We start from the raw sequence: 20369 nt of genomic DNA, 5'->3' as shown, positions 1-20369 counted from the left end.
CCGTCACATCTTCCTCGCCTCGAGCCGCCTGACCCGGAGCCGTCGCGTCACGGGAGCCCCGTCGGCACTGCAATCCACCCCGGCATCGCAACGCCACCGCACTCGTCGCGTCCGCCTCGGAGCCAACCACGCAGACGCGCTCGACATCCCCGACCACCTCGACGCCGTGCCATGATGTCGAGCCTCCACCGACCTCGCCACGCCACCCTGCTCCAACCCTGCGACGTCGAGCCCATGACCCCAAGCCAGCCCTGCGATGGTGTCTGAGACGTCGGGTATGGGAGCAAGTCACGCCGTAACTCTCCTCTGTAACAGCAGTGGCAACGAAGGAACGGAAAATCTAAAACTGATGGCAACGAAGAGAACATATAATTTTGAATGGCAATGAAGAGAATGTTATAGTTTTCGATGGCAATGAAGGAATTTTCTCTATTATCAACAACAGCCGTTCTGACACTTCCTCGAACAAAATCAGGAGTTAAGAGACCACTGCTGACAATGTCCTTTAGCTTCTGAACACGGAGTTCTATATCGGTTGGCTTATACAGATAATCCTCAGCGCGAGACTGGGGCTCAGCCTTGTCTTTGAAAACCTGCTTTGCTTTCTCTACCTCACCTTTCACAATTAAATCTGAAACATAAGCTTCATACAATGGATAGAAAAGCCCAGGATGGGAGTGCTTTCTGTCACCCTCAACATCGGTCAGGAACCTGAACAAATACTCTTCAAGCTCGTCCCACTTCTTGTTCAGTACAAGCCCTTCAGCCAATTTGACCTCAAACTTCACTCGTGCCGGGGTAACGAGCAGATGCGACGAATCGGCGGTGGACTCCCGGTCTGCTGATGCACCCGGTTGACAGGGGATGAGCCGATCGACAGTCGGCAGGTGAGGAAGCGTCGGACGGATCTGCCCCGACGGCGATACTCCTCCGCTCTCTCTTCCGCATCTGCTCTGCATCGCGCATTCGCGCTCCATCTCTTTCCTTCTCCCTCGGCGGCGGTGGAGACACGCGACACGCGACACAAGATTAAATAAGGTCGGTCGGCCCAAGGCCCATGTAAGAACCGCCAACAAGTTGGCCCACGCAGCCCAGCGGGGCCGAAGAAGTCCCGTCGCCTCCCGTTTCCTTCGCTTCTCCCCTTCTTCTCCCATACCGCACCGAGCCGCGGCCGCGCCTGCTCGACTTGCCCCGACCGGCCGTTCCCCGACACGATCCTCAACCTCCTCGCGACTCCAGTCCAGAGAAGCGAGCTCCGGAGAGCGGCGAGAGAGTTCAAGCCTAAGCCCCCGATCACATCTAGCCGGCGTCGAGGTACACCGGCTCTCTCCGCGTCTCAACCAGTGGTTTTCTGGCATTTTCCGCTGCGCTTTTGGGTCTGGCGCTGCTGCGCTTCCGCTTCCGCTTCAGTTGTGAGGGTGCCCCAACCTGTCTGTTCCCACATTCGTGGGCGCGCGCGGTTGCCAGTTGCAGTCGACTCCGGAACCGCAGTGATTGTACGCGGCAGTAGCGGGCTGGGCGGGTGGTACTAGTACAGTCCGGAGAGGACAGCGACGGCGTTCGATGCGAAAGCGGTATTAGGGTTTAGGGACTTGGGGAGAGGAGGGAGTGGGTGTAGTGCAGCAGCTGTAGATACGGCTGCAGAGAGGACTGAAGTTTTGTGGGTGCGAAGTAAGTAGATTAGATACGCGGTGAGTTATCATCTGTCTCTCGTTCTCTGGAATCTCTATAGCTTGCTCTGTTTGATGTGCTGTAATTTGTCAGTAGAATTGTGGATTTTCTGGAGAAAGAGACATGAACTTGATGATAACTCAGTTTGTTTGGGGAAAGAAAGTCTTGTCAACTATTAGCATGAAATATTTGCTAGATTGCGGGTGAGATGAGAGAGGTTATATTAGGCAATTGAGTTAGTTACTTAGTTGGCATCAGACTATTAGGCTTTTTCAAACTATGAATTTCGGTTGCATCTATTAAGTATGGATGTGTGCCTGGGTCAGGGATGACAATTGGTTGGAGCCGATGCTTATGTTAGTCTTACGTAGTATTTCCCTAGGAACCCCTCTGTTCTGGTGCTGCATTTGGTACTTCATATGCCACTGGCAACTGGCTGTTGTGAATGGGATTCTAGGAATTCTTATTGAGTTGAGACATTCCTGATTTGACTTTACTAGCTATGTGCATGGATCACAGTGCTTTCCTTGTTGGAATCTCCTTATGCCAGGAAAATGCCTCGCAAGATTGTATCTGGACCCGACTACGATGATGAGTACGATGACTATGATGAGTATGATGATGATGACTATGATGAAACCGAATACGGCAACAACCATCCTGTTAACATGGGGAAAGGTATACTTCTGAATCTTCTGGCTTTATCCATATCATCTCTAAAGAGGTGGCAATGGTTACTAGAGCTACTTTATTGTCTGATTCAGACAATCGGAAATGTGCCTATTTTTTTCACAACAGCTGTTCTATTGCTCAAATCAATGGCTGCCCAGCTGATTAGTGTTTATTCCGTTGTCTTGCATTAATTTGTACTGCCTATTTTGGTCACCAACTGCTGATAGACTCAACTGCTTGATGTGGGTTGCATGTAATTGTGCCCAGTTTTATTGTAGATGTAGCATTCTGTATGTGAAAGTGAAACAGTGATTTATTACATGCAAAATTTTCATCCTCTTATGCTGTGCTATGGAGATGTTGTGTTGCATATTCATTGCCTGAAGGCATCATGCATATTTGCATTCTGAGGTCAATTTTCACACATCGAGTCAGCAATCAAAATTTAAACAAAAACCTTGTGCAGTATGAAAATGTATGGGGCTTAGCAGGTTACCACTCATCTAGCAGGTATTGCTGCTGATTGTTTGCGGGATTGTGGGCATGTGGTGAACATGCATAGTATTGTTTTAACATCCTGAGCTACAGAAATGATTTTTTGGCGTCATCCAGCTAATTGATTTGATTGGTATCCTTTGGGTCTGCAAACGTCTATGCTTTACATGTGTTGCACTTTATGTCCTTATTGCATGGTTTAGTTTCGAGGAGTTTCTCTGCTAGTACAACCCAATTGACTGTAATATGAGTATATGGCTCATTGATCTCTAATATTTGTTGCCAATATCTTTCATAGAATCATTGAAGAAGTCCTCAAGTACAGTGCCGGTTCATTGGACGTGTTCCATGTGCACGTTCAGTAATCATGAAAGCATGGTGTACTGTGAGATGTGTGGGGTTTTCCGCGAGACCTTTGTCAAATCTGCGAAGGATGGTCTGTTAAAAGGTATCAGAGTCACACATGCTTCAACAATTCCGATTCTGTTTATAAGTATACAAGGAATCGTAATGTTTCCTTACATGTTATCATTGTTCTGTCAGATGCAGCCGTTGCAGTGTCAACTGAGCCAAGGACATCTGATGCGTCAAAAACCGATTCTGCCAAGACGCCAGTGAAGATTCGTGCTCTAGATTCTGCGAGAAAGCATGCTAGTATGTCTTATGATAAAGGTATTATTGATATAAATTTGCACCATTTGTATAGATTGTTCATATGTCTAACTAAGGACTCAGTTGGTATGTACTATCGAGTTGGTTTCTTCTTCCTAATCATCCAAATAAATGGGAAAAATGGAAGGGAAAAATAATGGCTAGCAGTATAACCATGCACATTTGCTTCTCGTATGTGCCGAAAAGGATCTTGGCTTTCTTTTTTCCCACTACGGACCGACGTTTGATGTTCCCATGGCTTTGTGGACTTTTTTTTTTCCTGTCAATCCCAATCTAGTTGAAGACCTTTGTTGCTATTGCGGTCCATAGCATTGGGCTATCCATAAGTATTTTTGGATGCTAATTGCTAGTGTCTATATACACTAAAGAAATGGTTTGCTTGTTCAATGGCTTTGCAGTCAATATCTTGCTTGGCACGCTTTCTGAATTGAGTTGTTCTTGTGTTAAGATTGATTGATGTGCCAAACAAAAGTTGATATGCTGCATATTCTATTAACAGGTAGTTATCGTTTTTCCTGTTTCCTCAATTCTAATTGTTTTATGCATCTCAACAGCCAATTCCATGCAGTTAACATCTGCTGGAAGCTCACTAGGTGCTGAAAAAAAGAAGAAAACACCTGTACTTTCTGAAGTACCTGTGGAGAGGATAGCTCTGTTGGCTTCCGATGGTTTTCAGCCGAAGGGTAACCAGAGTGGCGGGGCTAGCAGTTCTTCACAGAATGACAATGTGATCCAGAAACTCTCTTCTGACCTAGGCCAGCTAAATGTAGACAAGAACAATGTGAATGTTACAAAACCTTGTTTGTCTGAAGAGTATAAGCCTGAGAAGTGGATGTTAGCTGATCCGGAGTCAGGGGTGCTGAGCCAACTAAACCTTGCAATAGTAGGTCATCACCCAACTTCTGTTGTAAATACAGTATCTATTATTTGGCATTGTTGTTCTTCTACATGTACGATGTCTGAAGGGAAGTGACTTTGAACAATGTGGACAGGTTGGTCATGTTGATTCCGGCAAGTCGACACTATCTGGGAGATTACTGCATCTCTTAGGAAGGATATCAAGAAAAGATATGCACAAGAATGAAAAGGAGTCGAAAGAGAAAGTATGTTGGTCCCTCTTTCATATAAGCCACTCTATTTCTTAATGTGTGTAATAACTGTCTGTGTTTTATATTGCATTTTTTTAGGGGAAGGGGTCATTTGCTTTTGCATGGGCCATGGATGAGAGCAGTGAAGAAAGGGAACGGGGTGTGACAATGACTGTGGCTGTGGCTTATTTGGAGACTAAGAAATTCCGTGTAGTTTTACTTGACTCACCTGGCCACAAAGATTTTGTGCCAAATATGATATCTGGTGCAACACAAGCTGATGCAGCTATTCTTGTCGTCGATGCTTCCACTGGTTCTTTTGAAGCTGGCATGGACGGTGAAGGAGGAAAAGGTGTTGGCCAGACTAAAGAGCATGCTCAGCTTGTTAGAAGCTTTGGTGTCGAACAGCTTGTTGTTGCAGTCAACAAGATGGATGCTGTTGCGTACGCAAAAGAAAGGTTTGATTTCATCAAACTACAACTTGGTAGTTTCCTGCGGTCATGCAACTTCAAGGACTCAGCTATTACCTGGATTCCTCTTAGTGCTGTAGAAAACCAAAATTTGATCAATGCTCCTTCAGATGCTCGTTTAACCTCCTGGTAAGTTCGATATCAGGTGAACTTTTGTCCCATGTGGATAATTACATACAATGATGAGGTTATCTAGCTTATGACCTCTTACGAGTAGTCTGAAATTTATGACTTGAAGTTTTCATTCCTTTCTGTTTAGAAGGCGCTTCAAAGTTCAAACCTATTGTTGCAAATGGACCTTAAATCTATATCATCTCATGGATTGAATAGTGTTGTAAAAATTGCTTCAGAGTATACATGTTTTGTGGTGCTCATATCTCTAATACTACCACAGTCCAAAATAGACATTGTATGGACTGTATAGCAATGTATAATAGTTCCTCTTGCTGTCTTGCATGAAACTATCTTAGGTGATTATCACTAACAGTAGTTATACTCGCTTCGGTCAATGTCGTTTTGAGCATCAATACAATCTCTAAAATGTGAACTGTGATGCTGAATTCCATTGTAATATATTGGTTATATATGTAAATATGTAATATTGTCATTTGTTTTTCAAGACATATCTACATGTCACTTTCATCAGTTTGATCTAAGTAATTAAATTTAAGAAGTTGAACTACAAATATCAAATGACGACTGATGTTGTCTGGAGAGAATTGAACGCTGTTTATATATTTTTTCTACATGTAATCAGGAAAAAGGTGGAATTGTTTGGAGATTGTCCATCTCTTTAACTACAAGTAAAAGAGACTGTAGTTAGCTGGCAATTTGCTTATCCATATTTGGAGCAAATGGTTGTTAACAGCTATGCTGCTATGGATTTTCGTGTCAATGTTGTTTGGTTAATTTCATACTAAAACCTTTCAATGTTTTGGAGAACAGCTTCTCACTACTCTTAAATGAACTATGCCTGCAGTTAAATGTTCAATGTTGTTTTTTAATAGAAAAATTGGTTTCTACTACTCAGTAGCCTTTTTCAATCATATATTTTCACAGCGCCTATTTGGTAAAATTTGAGAGTGTGGACCTTGAACATGCATGGAAGAACGTTATAATTTTTTTTTTGTTGGTCACGAGGGGTGGGGTGGGGATGAGGGGGTTTCTATGTGACTAGGAGTATGCTGTTTCTTTTGTGTATCTAAAATGGAGATATCCTGTTAGGTATCACGGGTTTTGCCTCTTGGATGCTATAGATTCCCTGCAGCTTCCTTCTCGGGATGTTTCGAAGCCCTTGATTCTTCCAATCTGTGATGTTATAAAGTCTCAGTCAACAGGACAGTGGGCAGCTTATGGAAAATTGGAAACTGGAGCCATTCAAAATGGTTCTAAGGTATGTTCCTATGCAGCTTCTCATCCTTGCAGATGCGTTAAATGATCCACTATTGCATTGAGAATTTGATATGAAGTGGATAAGGTTCCAGTATATTTATTAAAAGTTTAAAACCATGATCTTGGCCACGTGCTGCTAATCCTTGACCTTTCAGTATCAAGATACGGGAATTTAGCTGCATCTAAGTTGTTTAATAGTATGTCCTGGGGAAATTTTTTCCTTTCCCATTCTTTCTTTACTGTTCAGTTGAATGGTCGTGTATTATATGACGATGCTTATATTTTTCTGTGACATCCTTTATTTCCTGTTGCAGGTGTTAGTTCTACCTTCTGGGCAAGAGGCGACTGTGAAAACCATTGAGAGGGACTCCAATTCATGCACCATAGCGAGAGCTGGTGATAATGTGGCGATTTGTTTACAGGGTATTGATGGAAGTCAACTAATACCTGGCGGGGTTCTTTGCCACCCTGGTTTCCCTGTGGCTGTAGCTAACCACTTGGAGCTGAAGGTTCTAGTCCTGGACATCACTACTCCTATTCTTGTCGGCTCTCAGGTAAAATTATGACAAATTCTGCTTGATTAGCTTTTACCAGCATATCATAACAATGTTCTGGACGACTGGACCTAGGTGGAATTTCACATACATCATGTGAAGGAGGCCGCAAGAGTAACAAAAATCATTGCATTACTTGACAAGACTGGCAAACCAAGTAAATCGGCACCTCGATTTCTTAAATCCAAGCAGAATGCTCTTATACAGGTAATAAATGAAATGGATCATTGTGAATGGCTTTCTTTTAGACTACCCAACGATCATACATTATTCACATACCAGTGTACTGTTTTTCTTGCAATTTTCAGGTCACACTAGATGGAGCTGTCTGTGTTCAGGAATTCTCTAAGAGCCGAGCTCTTGGGAGGGCATACTTGAGGTCATCTGGGCGCACGATTGCTGTTGGCGTGATTAATCAGATAATTGTCCAAGATCAGAACTAGAAGACCCACACTTCTCGAATCTGAACCAAATTCTTGTCGTTCTTACGGTTATACTCTATGTACTAGGCCCTAGCAACATGATGCTGGCAAATTTTGTTTAGCAGTTGCTTATCGCCATTCCATTGTATTGAGATATAGGTGTAAGATAGTAGTCACAGCTGAGTCGTGTTCTACCCCCCGGCTTTTGCAAAAATGCTATGGATTCCTTGAAAATGCTGGAAGTCATATATGCTGACTAGTGTGATTTGTGACCACTGATTCGTTATGGTTCATATGGATATATATATAGTAGTGGACACTAGCAACACGATGTTGGCAAATTTTGTTTAGCATTTGCATATCGCCATTCTCATTGTATTGAGATGCATGTAAGATGGTTACAGTTAAGTTTTGATTTCTAATCCTTGGCTTTTGGAAAAGTGCTATGGAATTCCCTCGAAATCTTAAGTCATATGTGCTGACTCCTTGTGATTTGAGACCACTTATTCGTCGAGTGTAGACGTAGGTGAATGGCTGAATGCTTGTTTAGGTTCGGTGTCTTATTGTTTAAAAAATAAGATCACACCTTGAGCTGAGTCAGCTGAAGCATTCTGCGAAGCAACGGTTCCTTAAGAATGTACACCGTAAAACTGAAGCAACGAGGTTACACTGTTAGAGCAATCGTTACAGGGGGACAACACAATAAATATCTAATGACTTCGTTCACATCAGATTATATCACAGTGATCGTTCGAGAGGAGTAGAACATCACGAAGATACCAAATCTGGTGTCTCGGCTTCAACAGAAAGCAAGGTCGTATTGACCTTCCCAATCCATGTATCCAAGCGGTCACGCAAGGATTTCACTTGGTCTATGCCCAACACCCTTGGTTGAACCCATGAAACATGGACAACTCCATCAACCTGATCAATTATGCCTTCTATAAGACGAGCCTGAAGAAAAAAAACATAGTAATGTCAAAAGACCATGATGATACTGCCACAAGAACAAAAAGGGCCAAGCACGGTTTTTGGAGGGTAGGTCTTACAGAGAGGCACTTCATTAGTAAATACTCCACATCTTCAACAGAGAGCTTGGTCTGTTCTGCTATATCCCGCATTGGGATCATGCGGTTTTCAGACGATCGACTGCAAGTAGACAAAGCTGTTACTGAACTAAGCTTCGCTCATGATAGCACCAGATGCCCACGAGAATTACCTGAAAATGATTTCCATCAAGCAAAGAATGTTGATCTTTTCAAGTAGATTCCTCTCGTTTTGCACCAATGCAAGCTGTGCACTCAAAGCGGTGTTATGAACTTTGCAGATTTCTTGGTACAAGGCTAGATTCCCAGAGTTGAAAGCTTGCAACATATGAAATATCCACTCAGCCTGAGTTCCCAAGAGGCTATGGATCTACATGATGTCAACAATGGAAATCAGTTCGAATTCTCAAAACAATTGCACTATAGTGAAGATAAATTTGACTATGCCACGAGTTTGGTTCATGAATACAGCAAAGTTTATTTATCAGGCTGTATTTTCATGTCAAGTGAAGTCAATGATTCATATGCCATATATAAGAAAAACACATTGATCCAACTTAGCAAATTTGCATTTGATTATAGCAATGGCATTCTAAAATCTTCCGTATGGACAAAATTAAAGTCCTAGACAAGACAGTTCAAAATCAAGGACTCAGTTCTAAAGAAGACATCACGAACAATCGAGTGCAAAACTTGTACTTACGATTGGATGGGCAAGTAGCTCCCCGAAGTTGTAAATGTTTTCACCCAATAAAGCAGCAAGTGTGAGGTCAAATGCCAGGTTCTGAAACTCATATATAAACCCTATCAGAAACTGTAAGAATAAGCCCAATCTATTGATCAAAATATAAGCAGGGAGTAATATGTAAAACCTGTTTGAATGGTTCTGAAAGTGACTCGACTGTTGTGTATGCAAGATAAAGAAGAGCACTTTTGTAGAATTCTGAGTAGTCTTGACGGGACTTATGATACTGAGAACACACCCAGTAATAGGTAGCATGCACAGAAGGATCAACATCAACCATGCTGTCCAAAGTGGTTTTGCCCTCTTCTAGCAGCTTCTTACAATCCTTTTGATTCCCTTTCTCAAGAAGAAATGTTGCAATCTGCATCTTTACATACAGAATGGGCTCTTCAACCAGCGATTCCCGGGTATCACGCAGTTTTGAAATTACGCCTTCAAGATAGTTTATACCAGCATCCTTGTCCAAATACTGGAGTGAAACTACAACTGTGAAGTGAGCAAATTTAAGAAGATTGATCTTTGTCTCAAAATCAGAGATGAAATGATTATAAAGCTGAATCAGAGCATCGCCCGCCTGAATGAAAAGAAAAACACACACACAAAGCGATCAGCGCAGTGGTAAAGACGGTAAAAGGGCAATCAAACTGTTGATAAAAAGGTCTCGAAGTATCTGTGGAAGAATGAATCTACATGTGAATGTGATAAGAGTACTTTATAATTTCACAACATAGATGTGGTAGCCATGATGCAATTACAGAGAGACGGGGATATTGATGAAGATGTTAGCCATAGAATCAAAGCAGAGTGGATGAAGTGGCGCCAAGCATCTGGTGTCCTATGTGACAAAAGGGTACCACAGAAGTTAAAAGGCAAGTTTTATAGGACGGCGATTAGACCTGCTATGTTGTATGGTGCAGAATGTTGGCCTACGAAAATACGACATGTTCAACAGATAAGTGTCGCGGAAATGCGTATGTTGCGTTGGATTTGCGGTCATACAAGAAGGGATCGAGTTCGGAACGATGATATACATGATAGATTAGGGGTAGCACCAATTGAAGATGGTTTGGACATGTCCAACGGAGACCTCCAGAGGCACCGGTGTGTAGTGGAATCCTAAGCCAGGATAGTAACGTGAAGAGAGATAGAGGAAGACCGAAGTTGACTTGGGTAGAGGCAATAAAAGGAGACTTGAAAGGATGGAATATACCCAAAGACTTAGCCTTAGATAGGTGTGCTTGGAAAACAGCTATTCACGTGCCTGAACCTTGATTGCTTCTGCTGGGTTTCAACTCTAGCCTACCCCAACTTGTTTGGGACTTAAAGGCTTTGTTGTTGTTGTTGTTGTATTGCTTTCAGGAAGAAAACTACCTATTTGCACAATGTTGATTAATAATACCATACGTAATTGGTGCTTGAAGGGAAGTCATTCCATATTGCATAATATATATTATATATTAATAACAATTAAGTCCAATGAACTATGATTCTGTACCGACACAAGTGAGCTAGTTTACATAAGAAACAATTTCCAAAGGGTCACAATTTCCACAGATTAATAGAGTTAACAATCAAAATTCTGAGCACAAACAACCAGTATGTATTCACAATGGGTAATTATTTCTTAAGCCCAGGAGATAAATTAAAGATACATCACATTACAACAGCTATGACATGTTTACACCTAGGATAGGAAATGTAATAGGTGTGTAGACAATCAAAACCATAGCAAGTTAGGCAAGAGCATCTGTTAAGTAGTAGTAGTAAACTAAAAGCAACAAAAACTCAAGCATTTAACTCTAGGAGTGTAGTAGAAACATATCTTTAAAAGACGAAATCTGCACCAACCAACCCAGCTTACTATCTTGCCACGTGTCTGCGCCCAAACGCGGCCCGTTTCATCGCAGTGCGAGAAGCCGAGAACCTCGGGAATCTTCTCGACGCGTCCGCTCGCTCGGCTTGATGAGTAAGGCGGCAGCACGGGTAACCGCGCGGGCCACCGGCCCCCTCCGCTTCTTTGCCTGCCCTGCTATGCCGCGCTATAGCCTCCGACCCTCTACCCGCAGCCCCACACCGGCGCCGGATAAACACCTGTCCCCAACCTCGGCCGATAAACGCCTGTTCCCAACCTCGGCCGCCCTTAACCGTTGAGAGGGAGCGGGGGCCGTGCCACCCTGGACGAGCTGTGGGGGAGTCATGTGCGCCTGGAGCCGGCCACGCCCGCGCCGTTGGCACCTCGCCGCCGCGCCGGTGGCCGAGGGCGCCTCGTCCTGACATGGCCACCGCGTCGCGTTGGGGAGCCCGCCGCCGCCGACCTCTTCCGCTCCATAAAGACCGTTCCATAAAGATGTCAGTCACCAGCAAGTCAGCAACCCGCCCTGTGCTTCGGCCTTGAATCAATTGGTCAATCTAATCTAGATGGCTCTTCTCCTTCCACGAGCCCAACGCCAAGGAGGACAGCAGCAAGGTCTAGGCCTTCCTCGCGGAGATGGAGAGCGCCATCAGGGACCATCAGGAGATCGACCACGCGCTCAAGTTGAAGCCCTGCCACACTGATCATTGTTTTTCGTCTTCATTCACACGTTTATGTTTCAGACGCCCTGATGAGGTTTTTTTTTTTCTGTTATCAATTATGTTGTCATTGTACTGTCGTATATTCAAGAGTTGCTGGTTTTAATCATGTAATATCCAAATTTGAAATCATCAATAACTTGCTTCTGAACATATTAATGTCAAATGATCGAACATTATCTATATTATTATCAAGACATGGTCAATCCTCAGCTGCACTCAAATCTGAAGTTTGTTCAGCTCTTTAGAAGAGAAACAAAGTTAATTTTGATGGATAAGTCTGGCTGCTGTGGTCTTTGTGGGGCTGTTGTGGTCTTTGTGTAGCTGTTGTGGTCTTTATGTTTTTTAGGACAGCATAGGACAACATTTTAGACTAGAGGACAGCATCTAGGACAACATCTTAGACTAGCATCTAGAGGACAGCATCTTAGCATCTAGGACAACATCTTAGACTAGCATCTTGGCATATGCTTGGCTGGCTAGCAGCCTATAAATATGTATCCCCAACCCCTCGGGTTGGTATGGCATTGAGAAATAAACCAGAAAATTGTCCCAACTCCTAGTGTCATTCTCTCTCGATGAGAGTAAGAATTCTGCTACTTCTAAGAGTGAGAATTCAGCGACTAACAAGTGGTATCAGAGCTGTACTATCCTGTAGCCTAAGCATCTCCTACTCATCTCCTCTCCCAGCCACACAACAGCCCCAGCTGCGAGCAGCAGCTCCGGCTCGTCTGAAGCAGCCCTCTCCCCACGCAGCAGCCCTCCGGTAGCGTGTCATGTCCGCAGGGCAGTCTCAGCGCTTGGTCGCCTCGAGCACGCGGCGTCGGCAGGAGGCCGAACTTGCCGCGGCAGAGGAACGCGAGCGAGCGGAGGCAGAGACCGCTGCGGCGGCGGAAGCAGCGGCGGCGGCGAATGCAGCGCGTGCGGCGGCAGCGGAGGTCAAGGCTCTGCGCGGCAGCATCGGCAGCTCCATTTCACTGACGACACCGCTGACGCGGACCTCGAGCTGCTGGAGAGGGAGGCAGCGCGAGCGCGGGCGGCGCAGTGGGCAGCCGCGCACGCCCACGAGCGTGGCGGCAGCCCAGACAGGCGCGGACGCGCTAGCGGCGCTCCTGGAGGAGGCGCGCCGGCGGTGGCGCTCCTGGGGCAGCCGCGCACGCCCACGAGCGCGGCGGCAACCCAGACAGGCGCGGACGCGCCGGTGGCGCTCCTGGAGGAGGCGCGCATGGCAACGGTGGCGGACGGGTCGATGGAGAGCGCGGCCTTCACAGGCAGCGTGGCTCTCTCTCCCGGGATCGGTACCGACGGGTCGATGGAGAGCGCGGCCTTCACAGGCAGCGTGGCTCTCTCTCCCGGGATCGGTACCGACGGGTCGATGGAGAGCGCGGCCTTCACAGGCAGCGTGGCTCTCTCTCCCCGGATTGGTACCGTGGTTACCACGGGCTCCAGGCTGTTGTCAGGGACGTCGGTCCCGGCGGTGGGTGGCCTACCCTCACCAAGACCAACTACGTCGAGTGGGCTGCGGTGATGAGGGTAAAGCTCCAGGTGCGGCACATGTGGGAGGGAGTCCGATACGGCGACGTCGACTACGACCTAGATCGACGGGCGCTGGATGCCCTCATCGCTGCAGTCTTGCCCGAGATGCAGTTCTCGCTTACCAACAAGCGGACGCCAAGGAGGCTTGGGACGCCATCGCTGCGGCACGCATCGGCAGCGACCGCGCCCGCAAGTCCACACTGCAGGCACTTCGCAAGGAGTGGGAGAACCTGGCCTTCAAGCCAGGTGAGGACGTTGATGACTTTGCTCTCCGTCTCAACACTCTGTTGTAGAAGATGGTGCAGTTCGGCGATGACACCTACGGCGAGGAGAGAGCTGTCGAAAAGCTCTTTCGCTGCGTCCCCGAGAAGTACAAGCAGATGGCTCGCTCGATCGAGTTCTTGCTGGATCTCTCCAAGATGTCGATCGAGGAGGCGATAGGTCGCCTCAAGGTCGTCGACAGCGATGAGCTACAGTCTCTCTCGGGGCCCATCACCACTGGCGGGAAGCTCCTTCTCACTCGGGAGCAGTGGCTTGCCAGCCAAGGTGACCGGAAGAAGGGGGAGCCTTCTTCCGCGACAGGCGGCCGCAAGCGTGGCAAGCCACGCAAGGCGCGCAGAGACGCCCAGGCCGGGGCGCGAGGACGTGCCGAGGGTGATGCCCGCAGAGGCGCCCAGGGCGGCGCCGCCGGCAGGCACAAGCCGGCACGAGACGATGCCTGCCGCAACTGCGGCCAGCTCGGCCATTGGGCCAAGGACTACCGACAGCCACGACACGGCCAGGCCCACGTCGCACAGGTGGAGGAGGAGCCGGCTCTGTTCATGGCACATGCAAGCATTGAGCTACCTCCAGCGGCACCGGCCGCAGCGGTTCTCCTCCACCTCGACGAGCCAAAAGCACACGCCCTCCTCGGCGACAGCTCCGGCAACGACAAGACTGACGGGTGGTGCCTCGACACCGGCGCCACCCATCACATGACCGGTCGACGGGAGTTCTTCACCGAGCTTGACACTAGCGTCCGAGGCTCCGTCAAGTTTGGGGATGCCTCCGGCGTGGAGATCAAGGGCGTCGGCTCCGTCATCTTCACCACCGTGTCTGGTGAGCACAGGCTGCTCACCGGAGTCTACTACATCCCCGCGTTGAGGAACTCCATCATCAGCTTGGGACAGCTGGATGAGAACGGTTCGCGCGTGGTGGTTGAGGACGGAGTCATGAGGATTTGGGATCGTCGTCGTCGCCTTCTTGCCAAGGTATCCAGAAGCGCAAATCGACTCTACGTCCTTAACGTGTAGGTGGCACAACCACTCTGTCTCGCTACTCGTTGGGACGACGAGGCGTGGCAGTGGCACGAGCGTTTCGGGCACCTTCACTTTGAGGCCCTGAAGCGGCTCAGTGCCACGGAGATGGTGCGAGGCCTGCCGTGCCTCAACCATGTGGAGCAGCTCTGCGACGTCTGCGTGTTGACGAAGCAGAGGCGACTCCCCTTTCCACAGCGGGCTAGCTTTCGAGCCAAGGAGAGGCTCGAGCTTGTGCACGGGGACTTGTGTGGCCCGGTGACACCGGCCACACCGGGAGGACGACGCTACTTCCTGTTGCTCGCTGATGACCTCTCCCGCTACATGTGGGTGATGGTCCTCGGCAGCAAGGGAGAGGCTGCGGACGCCATCAGGCGCGCGCAGGCTGCTGCGGAGGCGGAGTGCGGCCACAAGCTGCGCGTGCTGCGCACCGACAACGGCGGCGAATTCACGGCGGCTGAATTCGCGTCGTACTGCGCTGACGAGGGCATTCAGCGCCACTACTCCGCGCCGTACAGCCCACAGCAGAACGGCGTCGTCAAGCGGCGCAACCAGACGGTTGTGGGGATGGCTCGGGCCCTCCTCAAGCAGAGGGGGATGCCGGCTGTCTTCTGGGGAGAGGCGGTGGTGACGGCCGTCTACATCCTCAACCGCTCGCCTACCAAGGCGCTCGACGGCAGGACGCCGTACGAGGCTTGGCATGGGCGCAAGCCGGCGGTCTCCCACTTGTGGGTCTTCGGTTGCCTCGCGTTCGCCAAGGAGCTTGGTCACACCAGCAAGCTCGACGACAGGAGCACTCCGGGAGTATTCATCGGCTACGCGGAGGGCTCGAAGGCCTACCGCATCCTCGACCTGAAGACACAGCGTGTGCGCACGGCGCGCGACGTTGTTTTCAACGAAGGGCGATGATGGGCGTGGGACAAGGCGGTGGACGACGGCTCGGCTCCGACGTACGACGACTTCACTGTCGAGTACGTCCACTTCGAGGGAGCTGGGGAGTAGGCGGGTCTTCTTCGGCGAGCGCGTCTACCCCAGTCCCCTTGCCTCCACCGACCCCGGCGCCTGCTACTCCGACAGCACCACGCTCTCCAGCCAGGACCTCGGCTACGATGAGTTCTTCGCCGGCTCCACCACAGCCGGCAACGCCACGCACTCCAGCATCGACAGGCACCACTCCGGGCACGTCTACTCCACCACCAGCTCGTGTCGAGCACAGTCCGGTTGAGCTCGCTACTCCGCTCTCTCACGACGCGTACCACGACGGCGAGCCGTTGCGGTACCGTACGATGGAGAACCTTCTCGGCGACCAGCCGGTGCCAGGACCGGTGCCTCACGACCTAGAGGCGCAGTTGCACCTTGCGTGTGACGACGGCGAGCCTCGGTCGTTTGCAGAGGCCGAGAGACACGCGGCATGGCGCGCCACGATGCAGTTGGAGATGGATGCGGTTGAGAAGAACCGCACCTGGGAGCTTGCTGACCTTCCTCGTGGTCACTGCGCGATCACCCTTAAGTGGGTGTACAAGCTGAAGAGGGATGAAACCGGTGCCATCGTCAAGCACAAGGCTCGCTTGGTGGCACGAGGTTTCGTGTAGCAGGAGGGGGTCGACTTCGACGACGCCTTTGCTCCCGTGGCATGGATGGAGTCCGTGCGACTCCTCCTTGCGCTACCTGCCCAGGAGGGCTGGCGTGTTCATCACATGGACGTCAAGTTGGCGTTCCTTAACGGCGACTTGAAGAAGGAGGTCTACGTGCACCAGCCGCCGGGATTTGCGATCCCCGGCAAGGAGGGCAAGGTGCTCCGCCTGCGCAAGGCCCTCTATGGCTTGCGGCAGGCACCGAGGGCGTGGAATGCTAAGTTGGACTCCACGCTAAAGGGGATGGGCTTCGAGCAAAGCCTGCACGAGGCGGCCATCTATCGACGGGGCAGTGGAGGTAATGCTCTACTGGTGGGTGTCTACGTCGACGACTTGGTGATCACCGGCACCAAGGATGCGGAGGTGGCGGCATTCAAGGAAGAGATGAAGGCCACCTTCCAGATGAGTGACGGGGCCTCTCTCCTTCTACCTGGGAATCGAGGTGCACCAGGATGACTCCGGGATCACGCTTCGACAGACCGCCTACGCCAAGCGCGTCGTTGAGCTAGCTGGGCTCACCGACTGCAACCCAGCTCACTCCGATGGAGGAGAGGCTGAAGCTGAGCCGCGACAGCACGACGGAGGAGGTGGACGCTACGCAGTACCGACGTCTTGTGGAGAGCCTTCGCTACCTCGCCCACACACGGACGGACCTAGCATTCTCCGTCGGCTATTTTAGTCGGTTCATGCAGCGACCGACAATGGAGCACCAGCAGGCTATGAAGAGGATCGTCCGCTACGTTGCGGGGACTCTCGACCACGGCCTCTACTACCCTAGGTGCCCTGGGGCGGCACACTTCGTCGGGTACAGCGACAGCGACCACGCCGACGATATCGACACCAGCAAGAGCACGAGCAGGATCCTCTTCTTCCTCGGCAAGTGCCTCGTTAGCTGGCAGTCGGTCAAGCAGCAGGTGGTGGCCCTGTCCAGCTGCGAAGCCGAGTACATAGCGGCCTCCACCGCTTCGACTCAGGCGCTCTGGCTCGCTCGACTGCTTGGTGATCTCCTCGGCAGAGACACTAGAGCGGTGGAGCTCAGGGTGGACAGCAAGTCCGCTCTGGCCCTGGCAAAGAACCCCGTCTTCCATGAACGCAGCAAGCACATTCGGGTGAGGTACCACTTCATCCGAGGCTATCTTGAGGAAGGGAGCATCAAGGCGAGCTACATAAACACCAAGGACCAGCTTGCGGACCTGCTCACCAAGCCCCTTGGGAGGATCAAGTTCCTTGAGCTCTGCTCCAGGACCGGGATGGTTCAACTTTCCCACAAGACGACGCACAAGACTTAGGGAGAGAACGATGGATAAGTCTGGCTGCTGTGGTCTTTGTGGGGTTGTTGTGGTCTTTGTTGGGCTACTGTGGTCTTTATGTTTTTTAGGACAACATCTTAGACTAGAGGACAACATCTAGGACAACATCTTAGCTAGCATCTAGAGGACAGCATCTTAGCATCTAGGACAACATCTTAGACTCGCATCTTGGCATATGCTTGGCTGGCTAGCAGCCTATAAATATGTATCCCCAACCCCTCGGGTTGGTATGGCATTGAGAAATAAACCAGAAAATTGTCCCAATTCCTAGTGTCATCCTCTCTCGATGAGAGTAAGAATTCTGCTACTTCCAAGAGTGAGAATTCAGCGACTAACAAATTTGGGAAGTCGAATATTATCAGACAAACCTCATTTCAGCAAAGATGTTTATAATAGATATCAATGCTCACTCACTATCGATAGAGGAAATCGAGTTTCAGAAACATATGGAATCAGCAAGACTAGGTACTCAAACATCAGTTGCTAGCCCAAGTAGCTCACAGGGGCTTCCCGCATCTACAAGGGCAAATCAAGAGGAAACCGATACAACAGGTTTCCTTACTATATTAGTCAATTTATTCGAAGAAGTTTGTTTAACCATGGATTTGCATTCCAGTTTTCAACTAACAAAAAAAATTTATGCCATGAAACAAAATGTATAATGATATATTATGTATTGGTTCAAGTCTGACCATGGATTTGCATTCCGGTTTTCAACTCACAAAATAGTTTTTTTTTTTGCCATCAAACAAAATGTATAATGATATATTATGTATTGGTTCAAGTATGATATATTATATTATGAATGTATCCTCGCTATTCTTCCATAAACTAATTCTAAAAAAAACATGTATTTCTTGTAGGGACATTTAGAAAGGATAGACATCAGTACTCAAGACATTTTCCAATAATGGCAAGAAAGTTTGAGAGATATGCAAAGGAAAAAAAACGCATACTAATACATTATATATATTATTAGGTAACTACCTATTCAACTTTGGAGGTAAGCAGCCGTGTTATATATCTACCTTATTCAAATTTTGCAACTATAGTGGCACTGCACAAAACAACTTAGTACTAAATAATAAATGGATTTATTTCGACATGCTTCATCATATCCTTCTCAACTCCTACATTTTCCGGAATTGCGTGCACTTCTATTGATTTGCAGAAATGCTTTCCATTAGCGCCTTAAAAACGTTATCTCATCTTGTATAAAGTACCTAAGAGCCCAAGCGGTGAATTCAGGTCCATTCAAAAACAAAATCAGCATATTCAGGCAAAAACATTAGTAGCACTGTTCGTATTTGTTTTTTTATATTAATTATCTTGTACTACTGCAATATAACTCTTTGACTGCCAGTTCTATACAACTAGCTCTATGATGCAAGCATCCCACGGGACCGCGCGGCAAGGCCTCGCGTCGCTTTCTAGTTACACAGAATCCAAACTTAGGTATGCACGCTCCTATGATCAAACTCGAACCTATACTGATAGACACTATTGCATGATGGTGTTCTCTTAACATAATTAACCCACACAAACACCTCACCCATGTGAGATTACCATCTACTCCGCGCGCTGCAGCGCACAGCATTGAACTTAAAAGCTAACGGCCACAAGTAAAAATGCGCCCCCTTTAAAGTTTAACCCTAAACAGATCAAGCCGCACGCTGCACGCCAGAAGACAACCGACTAGGGTAGGTAAACAAAACGAGACATCATTAATGATGGAATCATGCGGACCTGGACGACGGCCACCGCGAGGAACTGATCCAGCTTGAGGGTGAGCTGGTGCCATAGCTTTCGCTGGTACAGGTCGGCGAGCGCCGCGTACCACTCCGCGAGCTCGGGCCGGGTCGCGCCCTGCGCCTCCAGGAACTCCATCGCCGCAGCCATCGCCAGCGAAGCCCCCCTTTTCTTTCTTCCCGGCCAAGAAGAGACGAGCACTGCAGGAGCTGGAAGAACCGAAGAACGATGGATCGATCTGCTCGGTCGCGGTCGGGCTCGCAGCTCGTCACCGAGCCTGTATACATATACTTGTATGTGAGGAGGCCCAACATGGCCCATAAGGCCCGCAAGAGGCTGTAGCGAAGTTGGAATGGATCACTAGTAGCACTAGAAAGGGGAGGCTTTTACACGTATGCCATTAAAAAAATTTATAAATGCACATAAGTTATTAAAAAAATTGACCGTACACGAGTGTCATCGTTCTGAACTTCTTTGCTCTCCAAGCCATTTCGTCCGCTTTTCTACTTAACGGTGTCAAACAGACAGGTGAAATGGCCGTTTTACCCTACTGCGGGCTCCGTTTGTCAGCCACGCGCTCGGGCGAGGTGCAGGCACGCCTCCCGCGCCGCCGCGACCAAGAAGAAGGAGATGGCGGGGAGCTGTAGCAGCGGCACGAGCCCCAACAACGACGTCGAGGGCCCCAGCGTGCAGGGAGGCGGCCTCGTCCCCAACGGCGGCGGCGAGAGCCACGAGGCGACGCGCGTGGAGCTGCCGCAGCCGGTCCTCATCGTGGATCTGACGCAGCGCGCGTGGAGGTGACGCGAGGAGGTCCGCTCCGGCCATCTCGGCCTCGGACAGCCGGTCCTCGGGCGCGCGCGGGCGAGCTCGGCCTCGGACAGCCGCCACGGGTGCGGGTGAGCTCCGCCCCGGCCGCCGCGGGCGAGCTCCGCCCCGGACAACCGCCTCTGGCCAGCCGCCCGCATCCGCATTAGAACACTTGAGTCGCCGAAGCCGCCCAGTTCCACGCGCTCTCGCTCTTTCCATCCCCGAATGGCGCATCCTGCT

General features: G+C 49.1%; 2 protein-coding genes across 4 annotated transcripts; one reads left to right on the top strand and one right to left on the bottom strand.

The window, feature by feature from the left end:
* The first annotated feature begins 1138 nt into the window (after positions 1-1138).
* Positions 1139-7908, top strand: LOC136497266 (uncharacterized). Of its 2 annotated transcripts, none has more exons than XM_066493065.1 (11): positions 1139-1314; positions 2222-2349; positions 3137-3286; positions 3388-3510; positions 4065-4393; positions 4503-4613; positions 4698-5197; positions 6293-6461; positions 6775-7014; positions 7090-7221; positions 7323-7908. In XM_066493065.1, the coding sequence occupies exons 2-11, from the start codon at positions 2226-2228 to the stop codon at positions 7455-7457; spliced, it is 2013 nt and encodes a 670-aa protein (XP_066349162.1). In that variant the 5' UTR covers positions 1139-1314; positions 2222-2225; the 3' UTR covers positions 7458-7908. The 2 variants fall into 2 exon arrangements, with proteins under 2 accessions (XP_066349162.1, XP_066349161.1); XM_066493064.1 differs by having other exon boundaries at positions 1140-1314; positions 3382-3510.
* A 152-nt stretch (positions 7909-8060) lies between these two features.
* Positions 8061-19578, bottom strand: LOC136497267 (26S proteasome non-ATPase regulatory subunit 13 homolog B-like). Of its 2 annotated transcripts, none has more exons than XM_066493066.1 (6): positions 19320-19578; positions 9355-9801; positions 9186-9266; positions 8656-8852; positions 8486-8585; positions 8061-8390 (listed from the first exon to the last, which is right to left on the bottom strand). In XM_066493066.1, exons 1-6 carry the CDS (start codon positions 19470-19472, stop codon positions 8205-8207), a joined length of 1164 nt encoding a protein of 387 aa, XP_066349163.1. In that variant the 5' UTR covers positions 19473-19578; the 3' UTR covers positions 8061-8204. The 2 variants fall into 2 exon arrangements, with proteins under 2 accessions (XP_066349163.1, XP_066349164.1); XM_066493067.1 differs by having other exon boundaries at positions 9355-9713; positions 19320-19509.
* Positions 19579-20369: the final 791 nt, after the last annotated feature.

Source organism: Miscanthus floridulus, chromosome 12 (assembly GCF_019320115.1).
Source record: "Miscanthus floridulus cultivar M001 chromosome 12, ASM1932011v1, whole genome shotgun sequence".
NCBI classification, from domain to species: domain Eukaryota; kingdom Viridiplantae; phylum Streptophyta; class Magnoliopsida; order Poales; family Poaceae; genus Miscanthus; species Miscanthus floridulus.
This window is presented reverse-complemented; position numbering and strand designations above follow the sequence as displayed.

Coding starts and splice junctions, on each gene's coding strand:
- LOC136497267 (XM_066493066.1), bottom strand. CDS start 19,472: ATGGCTGCGGCGATGGAGTTCCTGGAGGCGCAGGGCGCGACCCGGCCC. Junction 8,853..9,185: donor AGCTACTTGCCCATCCAATC/GTAAGTACAAGT, acceptor GACATCATGTAG/ATCCATAGCCTCTTGGGAAC. Junction 8,586..8,655: donor TTGATGGAAATCATTTTCAG/GTAATTCTCGTG, acceptor GTCTACTTGCAG/TCGATCGTCTGAAAACCGCA.
- LOC136497266 (XM_066493064.1), top strand. CDS start 2,226: ATGCCTCGCAAGATTGTATCTGGACCCGACTACGATGATGAGTACGAT. Junction 6,462..6,774: donor CCATTCAAAATGGTTCTAAG/GTATGTTCCTAT, acceptor TTCCTGTTGCAG/GTGTTAGTTCTACCTTCTGG. Junction 7,222..7,322: donor AGCAGAATGCTCTTATACAG/GTAATAAATGAA, acceptor TGCAATTTTCAG/GTCACACTAGATGGAGCTGT.